Here is a 15,570-nt window from a genome sequence, read left to right as displayed (position 1 = left end):
ACAAATTTTAACTTAGAAACGAACAGAAACTTCAGTGAATAGGTGCCGAAAAGTTACTGTGATAAAAACATAATATCGTCAACTTTATTATTATTATTATTCATTCTCATAAACATTTGTTCTATTTTGTTTTGTTTTTTATTTTGTGCTAAACTGTAATTGGCTTTGTGCTGTTGTTTTGCACATTAATATTCGAAATAAATAAATTATTATTATTATTATTATTATTATTATTATTATTATTATAAATTGGAGAATATTCAAAGAAAATTTATTTCCTTGTGTTCTCATAGATTTTTACCCAATTCCGATGATTATAAATATGAGATTAACTGTAAATATTTTAACTGCTGTAGTTTATTTGCCAGACGTCAAGATCTTGATCATTTATTTTTTTGTAAAGTCATTAATGGTGATATTGATTGTGAATCATTCATAAGCAATATCAGTCTTCGTATTCCTGCTAAGGGTTTAAGATTTCATAAATTTTTTTATAATAGAAATTCTAAATCTCTCTCTCCGGGCTGCAGATTTATAAAATATGCTAATTTGCATGGATTAAACTTGGATCCATTTAATGTGTAGTATATATTTTTTGAGTTTTATCATTATATATTCTTACCTGTTATTTAATATCTTTTATTATATGTTGCATATTGCTATTTATTTTGTTACATTTGGTCAATGATTAATGTTCACTATTATATTGATTGTATTTCATCTTTGCTTGCACATTTGCACCGGTTAAAGTTGCGGTACTAGGATGTCACACCAAAGCAACACTCGGATATACTGATGGTCAACAACTTTCTAAAACCGGAAAGAGATCTCTTTCGTATTTTACATGCTATATCAAAAGGATTGTACTCGCGCAAACATTTTGAGTTAAGGAGGCTGGATATATAATAATAAGGCAAAAGAGGATATTAATTTCGTTATATTAACTCGATAAGATTCTACAACAATAAGTACCGTCAACTCGGGCTACTTTGACCCTTAAGGTGTTACTTGAACCCAGAAGAAAAAAATGTTTTCGTCGATATAAAATAACAGTTTGGTGTCGAAAGTTGTGGTCTTTTTTCTCTGCAAACTTTCATCTGTACAAATATTTTCACCTAAGTTACTCCAATGGTAAGTAAACATTTTTTCCTTCTGGGTTCAAGTAACATATTAAGGGTCCAAGTAGCCCGCGTTGACGGTATGTGAAGAGAAAATAAAAATGTTGTCATTAAGTTTCAAGGGAATAGAGAATGCATTTGACGCAGCATTACAATAGATGTGTGAGAGGGGAGGAAAGATCTTCCCTTGTAGCCTGGCTCTGCAAGCCACTGCAGCGAAATATGGGTTTTAAACAGCGGCAGTTTCCCTCTGCTTCCCTTCACCTCTCTACCCCCTGACCATGCAAGACACACTCTCTATGAGCTGTTCCACCCTGCAGGTCCCGGACGACTTTGAATGCAGTGTCAATTCCAATACAGTCGACGCGCAAAAAGATAATGCATAAGATAATAGTACACATTCCCGGCCAGATGAAATATAAAGCAGTTTACTTAAGAAAAGCTATAAAAATTATTCTACAAATTAAAATTAAAATTATTTTTATTTTCTTGACAAAGCAGGGAGTGCTGCAGCTCCGCAGCTCTTATGGGCGAGACGTCCCTCGAAACGAAGATAAACTTCAGTGAATAGGTGCCAAAAAATTACTGTGATAAAAACATAAAATATCGTCAACTTTATTATTATTATTATTATTATTATTATTATTATTATTATTAATATTAGTATTATTATATTATTATTATTATTATTATTATTATTATTATTACTATTATTATTATTATTATTATTCAAAATAGTTTATAAGCGTGAATTTTACTGTGAGATTTGCTTCTGTTAATTCTGCCATGAATCATTTCTCACACGACAGTTCTGAACAACATAACAGCAGCTCAACAGCAGTTTACATACAGCTCATTTGTAATACTGTTTCCAATTCAAAAGAACTGTCTTCAATAACTGGGAGAAGTTCTTAAGTAATTAAGTCACTAATTGATACGGTGCACTGGTAGAACTTGTCACTGATTTCTCTTTCACATTTGTTCCTGTCAGATATAATAAACAAAAATCAGTTCAGGATTGTGTTCCCATAACATTACATCCCTTAGTTCTTCATAACAAGTCGACATTGAATCGCCTTCCAGTTTCCTTTCTCTGTCAGTAATAATCATACCTAGGTATAAATAATAATAATAGGTTTAGCTTTTTGTTATCTGAATTGCTAGTGTTTCCGCCTCAAGTAACGTAACAGTAACATTCTTACTACATTAGTTTAATAGGAGTACGGTATCGTAAATACACAGCCATTGGGAGAGAGAGAGAGGGGAAGCCCATAAAAGTGAAAATTAAAATAAAAGAAATACGTTGGAGAGGAGAAACAACGGTGGAATTTTCAGAAGAAGTTCAGATTGGATATTTTCCATTGCGACGGTCTCACCTTCACCCTTTCCGTCTCTCCCAAATAAGTAACACTTAAAGAGATTCCAACCCCACTGTTGCCAGGTAGTAAATCAGAGACAGACGTTGAAATTTTTTACCCCTCTTTACCCCCTTCTATTTTTTATAGGCTGAACAATCCACAATCCGCTGTAATCAATATAAAAACAATTTTGTAGAATGGTGAGTAATGAAATTTTCTAAATAATTTTTGTAAAGGTAAAGGTAAAGGTATCCCCGTAACATGCCATGAAGGCACTTGGGGGGGGGGCATGGAGGTAGAGCCCCATGCTTTCCATGACCTCGGCACTAGAATGAGGTGGTGTGGTCGGCACCACGCTCTGACCGCCTTTTACCCCCGGGAAAGACCCGGTACTCAATTTTATAGGAGGCTGAGTGAACCTTGGGGCCGTTCTGAAAGTTTGGCAACGAGAAAAAATCCTGTCACCACCTGGGATCGAACCCCGGACCTTCCAGTCCGTAACCAGCTGCTCTACCAACTGAGCTACCCAGCCGCCAAATAATTTTTGTACAATATTTAATTTGTTTCGCGCCATATTTCCAAGTTTTTATATCATATCCTGGCATTTTTCAGGGCATAAGTACATGTACATTTCCAGAGTATTTTAAGATCATAGATATCCGAGCCTTATTAATCAATAAATACTCCCTATTCAAACTTTCAAAAGTTAAGGGGAGAGGATGGTATTTTTTGGTGAAAAATGAGTAAATTAAAAAAAAAAATTCTTTAAAATACCCTGTGATATGTGTGGAATGCATAGTATAACATTTTGTGGGTATTTGTGCCCTTATCGGATGTTAGTCGCCATTTTTAAACTTCTTGCATTATGGATTTTTAAATCATTCGCCCACTTTTATTGTTGTTTCCGGTAAATTAAATTTTCAAAAAATTTTTTTTTTCTTTAAAATACCCTTAGATATGTTTGGAATGCATTGCATAACATTTTGTGGGTATTTGTGCCCTTATCGGATGTTGAGACGTCGTTTTTAAACTTCCTGTGCTATTGATTTTTAATCACACGCCCGCTTTTATCAGTTTCCAGTAACTTCATTTTTTTTTGCTACATTGCCAGACAAAAATGGATATAATTTTTGAACTATTAAAGATACATGCATGAAATTTAGAACGCACATTCTTTAGACTATCAGGAAACTTGTCTCTGTAACAGAACTTTGTTAATTGATTTCATTTTAAAAATACGTCCGTTTGTTTGCAGGAAAGGAAATCAGAAAATTGTTATTAAGTTTTAATTGTTTATTTTACAAACGAAGGGACTAATATCAAAATTCTGTTACAGACAGTTTGTAGAACATGCTTTTGCAAATACATTGCAAAAAATTGTTTGAATCTATTTTTAAAAATGGTTAAGATATATCGGTTTTAGTACAATCCTGCATTGGGTATATTTTTTTGAAATTTCGGCCCCCAAATAATTTTTTTTAAATTTTTATTTGGTTGAGTTACCATAGCTATGAGCTCTCTACATACAAAAAATTAATATTTTACACCAAATAGGAAAAAAGTTTAAAAAAATACCATCCTCTCCCCTTAAGATTTACTATATCTGAACGTCATCCCTACGAATTATCAATTTTAAGAAGTCTTTTCTTTTTAACGCCTTTTTCTTGCAGTGTTCCGATGGTCAGCCACTTAGCCCTCATCACTTTAACATGGAGGTAAACACAGCGGTCAGTAGGGACTGCACAATGCCCTGTTGAGGTTCCCAACACACAATATCTATAATAAGCGGACCATTAATTACATTTCCCAGATCTGAACGTGACCCATTTGCCTTTATTCTCTGCAACTTTCCATGTCATGGTCACAGTACCAGAGTTGACTTTGATTAATACTGTGTTCCTTCACAGAGAAAGGAGACAACTGCAGCCTACACTCCTTCCTTGCTCTCCAACTTTCTTCTCTCACACCAAAACAAACACAACCATATTTCTTGTCCATTTTCCTTGTTTTGCTTGGATGATCCTTTTGACAGACGAGATTAATTATCGCCCTAAAACCCGTGTACTTGCCCTTCAACTTATCAAAATTAGATCCAAGGTCACTCATGTCCCACAAATGAAAACAGGACTATTGTATGGCTTATTACCTTTCTCTCTTCTGCCTTGACATCATATCCCATTACCGCATCATCATTTAGCATACGAGATTCATATTTCATATTATCAAGAACGAACAAAGAGAGTTATGGTGCTTAGAGATATAAAACATGCATCAGACTCGAAGTGCAGTATGTCAGATAGAGCTCCTAAAAATATATGGTATGCCTTTAATTAATACTTGTTTTCTTTTCGCTGAAGTAATTGTGGCAGATATAAAATATATTACATATAAAAACCAGTCTCTCAGTAGCAGGTAACTGCCAAGTTATTTATAAAACTATTTAACTCGTATGGAATGATCTCGAACGTTCCATTCAATATTAATACATGGACATAGTTATTCACATAATGCTCCTCCATAACCAAGCCTGGTTCCTTGTGGCTGCTAGCCTACATAAATCAATATTCTTGCACTCCGAAAATTATTCTAATGGTAATAATAGTAATAGTAACAATAATAATAGTAATAATAATAATAATAATAATAATAATAATAGTAGTAGTAGTAGTAGTAGTAGTAGTAGTAGTACCGGTAATAATAATAATAATAATAATAATAATAATAATAATAATAATAGTAGTAGTAGTAGTAGTAGTATCGGTAATAATAATAATAATAATAATAATAATAATAATAATGATAATAATAATAATAATAATAGTAATAGTAGTAGTAGTAGTAGTAGTAGTACCAGTAATAATAATAATAATAATAATAATAATAATAATAATAATAATAATAATAATAATAATAATAATAATAATAGGCTGATAGTAATAATAATATAATAATAATCACTCAGTAAATTTAAGATGCAAAAATATAATGTTAGCAAAAGTATTTCGAATTACTTCAAAATTGTTTATTTTGTTCTTCATTTGTTTGGTTTTTATTGGTTACTGACTAAAAGATTATTTTGTTCATAAAACTGATTTAATAATTAATAGTTTGTTATTGTTATTATTATTATTATTATTATTATTATTATTATTGATAATAATTTGTTGATCGTAGAAAAAAGTATAATATAATATATAATAATATATAAAAGTATAATATAAATACGAATTGAATTTTTAAATTCCTTCTCGTTTTTATCAATGTAACCAGTTTTATTCACTACAAATTTAATAATAGTCGCTATTGTCTTGTTATTTATTGCCAAATTTTGGCGTTCTAATTCATTATTTAATTTTTCTAGTAATTAAATTTAATCTACCTATGCCACTACACCGCTTTTTAAAACTGTATCACTAAATAGACTGATAAAATGCGATTAAATGCATATTATACTGTACCTATTAAACAGAATTCATGAATTCATCAATGCAAATTAAATTTGTTTATAAAATAAAACGAAAATAAAATTTCAAATTTCATTCTTTTGAAACTGTCAAACTGTGTAAGTTCGAAATAAAGAGTTACAGTTCAATAGCAGGATAATAAATATCCAGGTCTCGACAAATAGAGAAGAGCATTATTAGAATAAATATGGCGTATGTACAGCAGTAGCTTTTTCTTCATATCTGCAGTTATGCAATAATGCCAGTGCAACATATATGCACATATTTTTAAATAAAACTAATAAAAATATCACTCCCTTCATAATAAAAATATCAATCAATATAGTAAGAAATATAATTACATACAGCTGCTCAAAAGAGGAAAATTATTACTGTATTATTAATATTATTATTGTTTAAGAATTTTTATTTTATTTGATGCTGGCAACAGCGGAAAATATATCAGCGTCACCGGTGTGCCAGAATTTTGTCCCGCAGGAGTTCTTTTAAATGCCAGTAAATCTACTGACATGAACCTGTCGCATTTAAGCACATTTAAATGTCATTGACCTGGACCAGAATCGAACCTGCAACCTCGGGTACAGAAGGCCAGCACTCAGGCCGACATTATTATTATTATTATTATTATTATTATTATTATTATTATTATTATTATTAAATTAGCTATTTAGACAGATATGAAGTCAAGTTAATCAATTGTCTTGTTGCAATATCATAATCAAGAAAAATTAACATAAATGTTACTGCAGGAATGGAGATAAGGATAGAATTACTGTGAAAAATACTTTAACTTTGAAAATAAAACGTTTGACTCTTCTTCAGAAATAGGCACGTACTGGCACTTCTAGTAATTGTCTTTCGTTCCACTCGTCTATAACAATGTGTACCGGTATAACCAAAAAACAGAAGTAGGTAAATAGGAAATTAACATATGTTGCGTTTCCATTGTTAATCTCATCTACAATCCTCCAATAACATTTCTCAAAACGCAATATTAACGAAAACAACTCTTATGAACACATGATACAATTTCTATATACATTCAGTACATAGACCACATATGTGCATTGACTAATGTAAAATAAAATTTTAAAATTTCTCTCTTCCAGTTACATTTTTTATCAATAAATAGAGTAACCATAATCTATGAAATAAAAAATAATAATAAAAAAAATTGCTGTCACAAAATTTTCATCAGCAAATAAATACTTTAGATTATTTTCTACTTCAGTATTATCATATACAATTAAATGAAATAGGTAGGGCCTACTGGTATTAAGAGCTGAAGATTGGTTCTATTATCTCATCATCTGAAACTAATTTCGCAAAAAAAATTGTCTGGACTCTTCTTAAGTCATGACGGTTTTATTCGAGGATACGTTGCAGTAACTTGACTATAATAGGCTACATCAATAATTTACTTATTTAAATAAGCTACGTTTAACTGACTTAAATGTCAAACTTACAAACAAAATGAAGTTATCTCACTATCAATTTCTTATTTTTATAATCAGTTTGTTTATGTCGCATAAACACTCTCTATAGTACCTGTACGGTAATCATACATTCTAAAATAGTACATTATGCAACGAGCCTATAATGATAGGAATTAAGAAGCGAGTATGGATGTTTATGAAACGAGCACAAGCGAAGTGACCTTGTTCTAGGTCGTGAATTGTGAGATGTGCGCAGACGCGAAAGTATTGATTTTTTCCGAGGAACAATAATGTCATTGACCTTGTGTAATCCCGTTAAACTTGATATAACCTTGATTATTGAATTCGACATTGAAAAACGAGATGACAAACTGAATTTATATGAACATTATTTACAATTAACGCTAATTATTATAGTAACAGAACATAACCTTCTGCGACAGTATTGGATTTCCAGCCTCCGTGACTTTTCGCTAATTCTCTTTCGATTACATATCCGAGAATAATCGATACTTGCGGTTTTATAACGCTACAAAGCTGACTTGTTATTGGCTGAACACCTATAAGCTGAGTTGTCATTGGCTGAAAACACCTGTACTTTAATGAGTAGGTGTACTTTAATGACATGCATTAAAGGACTGCTACCAGGTGTATAATTACTACATTTCGGCATGGTCGAGCATAAAGATTATTAAGAAATCAATACTGCAGTGAACATGGACACATTTATGCGATAGCATGTTTTATAGTATCGTGAAGAATTTACATTTTTAAATGTTGGCAAACAAAGAAACAAATGCTAGGGAAGTGATAAAATTGTAGAGAAAAACAGCCATGATTGATTGAAACACGTCCTTTCGTACCATTTTATTGGTCAAAAGTAGTATGACGTAGTAAAGGTGTAATAGTCAAAATAATTTAAAGAACTGCTCTTTCATTTCTATAGATTTATGGTCACTCTATTTATAGCACCAGTAAGAAGGAGTTAAAAATGTTTTTTATAACGAACCATCACTTTTTACATACTAAATACTTCACTTAAGCCAAATCTTATGAGCATATTCCAAATCTCACCGGTGAGTAATCTGATGGCATCACGGTGTTCCGAATTCCACCAATGACGTCATTGATACTCCACCGGTGTCGCACCAGTGCCATCAACTTACAGAGGTGGTGGCAGTCTCCATCAACTGCCATCAGTGAATCTGATTGGTTCTTGTATAGGGCGGGAATTAGCAGACGAATGACATCGTGCACTGTTGTGTCATGGCGGTGTGTTCTGCTGTATTGTTTGTAATGAGCACAACGTAAAAACAATATGTTACTGGCTTATGGGCGAACATGTCAACGGACCAGTTATTACTACCGGTTCAAGAAATAAATTGTTTATGCTCTCTTTTCTTTGAACCAGATGGCAGTACGAAAATTTCGAAAAATTTTGCTAGCGTAGCACGGACAACAACTTGTACGGTCGCCATGACAGCCATCGATCCTTCCAGCAGTTTTGTTCCTTATTTCGCTGCAACGTGACGTCATTGATGCCACCAGACTGGTGAGATTCGGAATACGCTGTATGGCTTGATTTTATTCGTAGCACACTCCATTTTGTTTCTCATATAAAGAGTATTCTGAAGATCTGAAAGATGAAATTAAGAAGCTCTTAAAATTCCTTTAGTATAAGAGCAGAAAACAACATTGTACAAATGCAATATTCTAGTCATCTTAGCCTATTATACTTCCTCCTCTGGTATAAAAATATTTCTTAGGCTGGAATGTTTAAACATTTGTATGCTACTAAATACAATGAGTTGGACACAACCGTAATTTTCCAACCTCAGTAATGGCAGTAAAAATCTGAAGGAAGTTCTAAGTGCACTCATTCATTTGGCATAGGACACACAATCGATCTTTCACTTGCCCTTCGCACTAGGGCAGATGTAGGGGCTGCTATGTGGACGGAAGGCTTGTGCTGATGTTTTGAGGGCTGTTGCTGTATGTCAGGTGCAAGTTGCACCACGTCACCACTGATGGAATTGTGGCGCTGACGTCGCCGTGACGACATACCAGTTCCTCTTCTCATGAGACTCGTGTGCTGAATGTGTCCACTGGCCATGTTGTGTTGCCGGTGTAGAGATTTCAGCGAATCTTCATAACTGCCACTGGAAAATAATATTAATGAGTTATTTTTTTTAGTTTCAGCACAAAAATTGTACTGTAAACAAAGTGTTTTGTTATCCATTTATCCCATTAGTAAATGAAATTATTAATTGATGAACTAGTGGACTTACTCGTGTTAAATATGTAATATTCGTCCGGCTTACAGCTGTTTCAGTGCATCACGCACCATCATCAGAGCCTCTGATGATGGTGCGTGATGCACTGAAACAGCTGTAAGCCGGACGAATATTACATATTTAACACGAGTAAGTCCACTAGCTCATCAATTAATTATATTCAAGTGTTAAAAGTGGTGTACGCAAGATTCAAAAATGAAATGAAATTAGTTATCTATATTGTCAGCATGCAATATAATTGACTAATTTGGCGTAAATTTTAATCTAAAACAGTGCAACAAATTAACAAATTAAATAAATATCTGAGATATATAATTCTTTAAGAAGAAAACAAACAACAGAAGAACAATTCGGCATTACAGAAATTATTATAGAACTATTGCCAAAAAAAAAAAAAAAAAAAAAACTAAGTAAAATATCATTACCATTAAATACGAGAAAAATTCGGGTTCGATTCCCGGTGCTGGTACGAATTTTTCTCGTATTTAATGGTAATGATACACATCAGGTACTTCATAGTAGTCGTGTAATATTGAATAGGTGGGCGAGACCTCATACATAATGAATATGTGATGTATTAACTGTTAGCAGTTGTCATGAAACTGATGTTGAATATGGCCATAAAGTCATTTAAATATGCGCTCCTGCATATATGACTTGTATGTCTCAAGTGCAGGTAGTAAGGCTGTAAAAAGCATTACGAGAGAGATTCGGCCGGCGCCATGGATCGTGTCCCGGCATGGCTCAGTTGGTAAGAGCGCTCAGCACGCAGAGCTGAGAGGTCCTGGGTTCGATTCCCGGTGCCGGTACGAATTTTTCTCGTATTTAATAGTAATATTATAGAATTATTGCCAAAAAAAAAAAATAAAAAAAAAGTAAAATATATTTTTCTTCATTCAGTAACTAAAATATCAGGTTTGAATTCCTTTCGAGCTCTCTATTATGCCTGCTTTTATTTCCTCATGATCTATAGTGTAATTTTCGGAGGAAAGTTAACCACAGTATATTAATTTTCCAATTACAGAAAAGGGTTTTGAGAATAATCATGAAAGCAAACAAGAGAACAAGTTGCAGGCAAATTTTCAAAGAATTACATATTCTACTACTTCCTTGTGTTTACCAGATGTTCTCGTCTACATGAAAACAAACCTGGTAGCTTCCAGAAAAACTCTAGCATACATTCACACAACACAAGAAACAAAAACGATCTGTCTGTCATCTTTCTCACATAAAACTTCATTATATGAAAAAATTTTTACATATGCTGGCTTCAAATTATACTACAGGTTACCCCAGTAAATCAAGGAAATATCTACAATAAGTAGTTATTAAAATTTTACAGGAAAATGCTATTATTCATTAACGAAGACTAAATTCAGGGGTGATGTTGCTGCAAGTTGTACATCATCATCTGGAGTATGAAGAATTCCAGTGCTAGAATTTTTCAGTGACTACAGGACGCAATAAACGGATTATGAATTATTATTTTTGCTTCGGAAAACGTATTATTTGTCTTTCTTGTGTTAAATTTTATATTACCTTTTTAACATGTTTCAGCCTGCTATTGGCCATCATCAGAACTGGTTGTTGATGATATATATATATATATATATATATATATATATATATATGAAACTTTACTATACCGTACGTAGAAAAGCAAACATAAGCCCTTATAACCATTAATGCAGATATGCATTCATATAACATAAGAAATAAAGAGGATTTATTTGTCACCCTCGTAATACAAGTTTTTGAAAAAATAGTTTCATAAACACTGGCCTATACATATACAACCATCTACCGAAGTATCTTAGAGAAATATGCCTCTCTACTATGTATAAAAAAATGCTTCATACATACCACTTGAACAATGTTGTTATAGCATAGAAGAGTTTCTCAAAAAATAAGTTATTAATTTGGCCTCAAATCTTCTGTATATGTAAATAGATATGACAACAAATTTTATTTGTGTACTTCATCTATTTATCTACTTTGATGTGACATGAACAAATGTTACTTTATCTTAGAAAGCATGATAAAAAAAAGATATTCAGATAGTCAATATAATATAATATACTGTAACATAATATTGTTTTATTTGGAGTTCAGTCTAATTGACACATCACAAGTTTAAAATCAACGACATTTACTTATGTCAATTGTATTGTGTATTATGAAAATTAAAGCAAACGTTTTCGCCCTTAGGGCATCATCAGGCATTTTACATACAATATCTTGTACATTTTTCTGTCTTTGTTGTGGAATGTGTACAAACTGATTAAATACAACCTTTATATAATAATGAAACAACTATTTTATGATTTACTTATGATGATTAACGATCTAAAATATAAAAATACAGGTATAAAATTTAATATATAATAAAATTGTGGCTGAACTGTTGGTCTTATGTTTAAATTAGAACATTATAAAATTGCAAACATGATAAAAACCATTTGATTCCTCTTTAAACTATGAAGCTATTATGAAGTTTAAAGAGGAGTCAAATGGTTTTTATCCTAAGACCAACAGTTCAGCCACAATTTTATTATATATTAAATTTTATACCTTAATTTTTACATTTTAGATCGTTAATCATCATAAGTCAATCATAAAATAGTTGTTTCATTATTATATAAAGGTTGTGTTTAATCATTTTGTACACATTCCACAACAAAGACAGAAAAATGTACAAGATATTGTATGTAAAATGCCTGATGATGCCCGAAGGGTGAAAACGTTTGCTTTAATTTTCATAGTACACAATGATCATTTACATACGTAAATGTCATTGATTTTAAACTTGTGATATGTCAATTAGACTGAACTCCAAATAAAACAATATTATGTTATATTAAATGTTACTTTGTTTTATGTAATTATATGTATCAGTTATAAATTTTGACAAGTCTCATAACATCTTTGATGTGCCCATAGATAATAAATTCATTCATATGCTGGCACAGCTCCTAATTTGACCACTAATGAGAAGAATATCTTAGGGAAGATCATCAGGACACTGACAGACGAGTGTAACACATCACCTGAAGTACAGTACCTGGCCACATTATTATAATCACTCACATTTTTACTATATTTTACATATTACTTCCTCATTTGAACTCTGGTTTCCTTTCTTAAGCAGAATTCACATTACATATTTAATTTTTAAACAATATTAAGTATAATTACAATTATAACAATGTTAATTCAAGAAATATTGATAAATAACCAACCACACCTCATTTTTACAGAAATTTCAGTATTTCGTACGACCTCCTTCGGCTTTAATTACAGCTTCAATTCTCTTTGGCATGCTTACAATACACTTCTGTATTATTTCCTGGATCCTCTCATAGTGATTCCGAACATGTATCAGCCTTTCAACAAGTCGAACTCTGGTAATAATTAATTCTTTTGCCATCTCTCTTTTTACGAGTTTCCAGACGTTTTCAATGGGATTCAAGTCCGGTGAGTTTCCTGGCCGTGGCAAAAGTGGAATGTTTTTGGAAGCCAGAAACGTTTTGACTCTCCTAGCAGTGTGGCAAGGTGCACCATATTGCATAAAAATATATTTCTCCCCATTTGGGAACCATTCGTTCAGCTGAAGGATAAGCCTGTTTTCCAATACCTGGATATATTGATATTGTTTCATTATTCCCTGAACAATGTAGAGTCGTCCTGAACCTTTGCCTGATATCACAGGCCATATCATGACTGATATTGGTTGTTTGTGTTAACCAGGCATCCAGGAGCAAAATTTTCTCCCTTTCGTCGACAAACAAACATTGCTTTGTCCATCAAACACTGAAAGGTTGATTCATCAGAGAAGAAAACCTGAAAATTGTCAAAGAAACTGATAAAAACTCTAAATTTTGTCTTTAAGTATTAAATACAGTATTTAATTTCGAGTTTTTATTAGTTTCTTTGACAATTTTCAGGTTTTCTTCTCCGATGAATCAACCTTTCAGTGTTTGATGGACAAAGCAAAGTTTGTTTGTCGACGAAAGGGAGAAAATTTTGCTCCTGGATGCCTGGTTAACACAAACAACCAATATCAGTCATGATATGGCCTGTGATATCAGGCAAAGGTTCAGGACGACTCTACATTGTTCAGGAAACAATGAAACAAGATCAATATATCCAGGTATTGGAAAACAGGCTTATCCTTCAGCTGAATGAATGGTTCCCAAATGGGGAGAAATATATTTTTATGCAATATGGTGCACCTTGCCACACTGCTAGGAGAGTCAAAACGTTTCTGGCTTCCAAAAACATTCCACTTTTGCCACGGCCAGGAAACTCACCGGACTTGAATCCCATTGAGAACGTCTGGAAACTCGTAAAAAGAGAGATGGCAAAAGAATTAATTATTACCAGAGTTCGACTTGTTGAAACGCTGATACATGTTCGGAATCACTATGAAAGGATCCAGGAAATAATACAGAAGTGTATTGTAAGCATGCCAAAGAGAATTGAAGCTGTAATTAAAGCCGAAGGAGGTCGTACGAAATACTGAAATTTCTGTAAAAATGAGGTGTGGTTGGTTATTTATCAATATTTCTTGAATTAACATTGTTATAATTGTAATTATACTTAATATTGTTTAAAAATTAAATATGTAATGTGAATTCTGCTTAAGAAAGGAAACCAGAGTTCAAATGAGGAAGTAATATGTAAAATATAGTATAAATGTGAATGATTATAATAATGTGGCCAGGTACTGTAGTATGTGCAAGAATACGATGATGATGATGATGATGATGATGATGACGATGATGATGATGATGATGATGATGATTATGATTATGATGATGGTGGTGCTGGTGTGATGAAGAAGAATTTTTTAGAAACAAAATGCCTGATTTTTCCCCCATATTTTGTTTTCTTCTAAGCTCTTTGTAGAACGGGACTTGAGAAAAGAGATCAGGGCAGTTTTTCCTACTGCCCAACTTCTCCCCTGCACAACACCATAAGCTTCATTCTCAATAGAAACTGCCACAAAAGCTTCAAGGCCTGTCCATTCCAAAGACAACACCATTACTGTCCTAGTGATTAAAATTAAACCAAAACATGTTGTTAAGTTGTAAGTTTCTTGGTTAATGGTTAGTCTTGTACGTATTTCATGTCGCTTGCTTACTTGCTACTGTCACCAGACGAGTGACTCGTGGAATGCCCACAGACACATCGACCGATACCAGAATCCTGTCCACTGGACTGGAGTGAGGTTATGGAGGCCTCTAGACCAGTTGTGGCAGCTGCTACATTGCTGCTAGAACGCACCGGACGGAGTTGCTGGCCCACAGAGCTGCTGCGACGCCGGTGTTCGCGGTGCCTGGAGCAGCTGGGGTCGTGGCGCTGGTGGTAGTGCGGGCCGTACACCATGGACTTGCTGGAGTGCAGGTCCACGTACGTGTCCGTGGTGTCGCCGCACGGCAGGCCTTCCAGGTATGAGGCGGGGAAGAGATGAGCTTTCGTAGAGGTGCTCATTATGGGATTCGTTGGATTGCTTATAGTGAAACCAACTTGTGACTGGTAGGCCTTGCTCTTCTGTTGCTTCCTGAAATCAGTTTCCTTCAGATATTTCACACTTATTCTATTTCATTAGAAAACAACAACATATATTAAAAAAAAAACAATATGTACGGTATCTTTATTCTATCAATAAAAATTATCATCATCATCATCATCATCATCATCATCTTCAAAAGTGAAGTATTCTATTAACAGTACAAATAGATAAATTAATTATCCTAACAAAAACATTTTTTGGAGGCACATTGTCTACATCACTTCATTTATCACAAAATATTAATGCAAGAGACAACCGTAGAAAGTTGTTAAAGCTGATTGGTTATAATACAATTTTGTGTTAAGGGACTTCAGTCTGAAATATG

The 15,570-nt window shown here is 33.1% G+C and overlaps 1 protein-coding gene and 1 non-coding gene across 2 annotated transcripts in view; one reads left to right on the top strand and one right to left on the bottom strand.

Annotated features, from left to right (window-relative positions):
- Positions 1–5,407: 5,407 nt before the first annotated feature.
- Positions 5,408–15,570, bottom strand: part of Cad89D (cadherin 89D) — a 343,616-nt gene continuing 333,453 nt past the window's right edge. The window contains exons 22-23 of the mRNA XM_069844519.1: positions 14,814–15,233; positions 5,408–9,535 (exon numbers count right to left, since the gene is read on the bottom strand). Coding sequence (XP_069700620.1) covers positions 9,253–9,535; positions 14,814–15,233 — 703 coding nt within the window. The 3' untranslated portion in view covers positions 5,408–9,252. The remainder of the gene's footprint in view (positions 9,536–14,813; positions 15,234–15,570) is intronic.
- On the top strand, positions 10,404–10,479 carry TRNAC-GCA (transfer RNA cysteine (anticodon GCA)). The gene has a single exon. It is a non-coding gene; the product is annotated as a tRNA-Cys (tRNA).

This window comes from Periplaneta americana, chromosome 13 (assembly GCF_040183065.1).
Source record: "Periplaneta americana isolate PAMFEO1 chromosome 13, P.americana_PAMFEO1_priV1, whole genome shotgun sequence".
NCBI lineage: Eukaryota > Metazoa > Arthropoda > Insecta > Blattodea > Blattidae > Periplaneta > Periplaneta americana.
The sequence above is the reverse complement of the archived record's forward strand: the minus strand, read 5'-3'. Positions and strand labels throughout refer to the sequence as shown.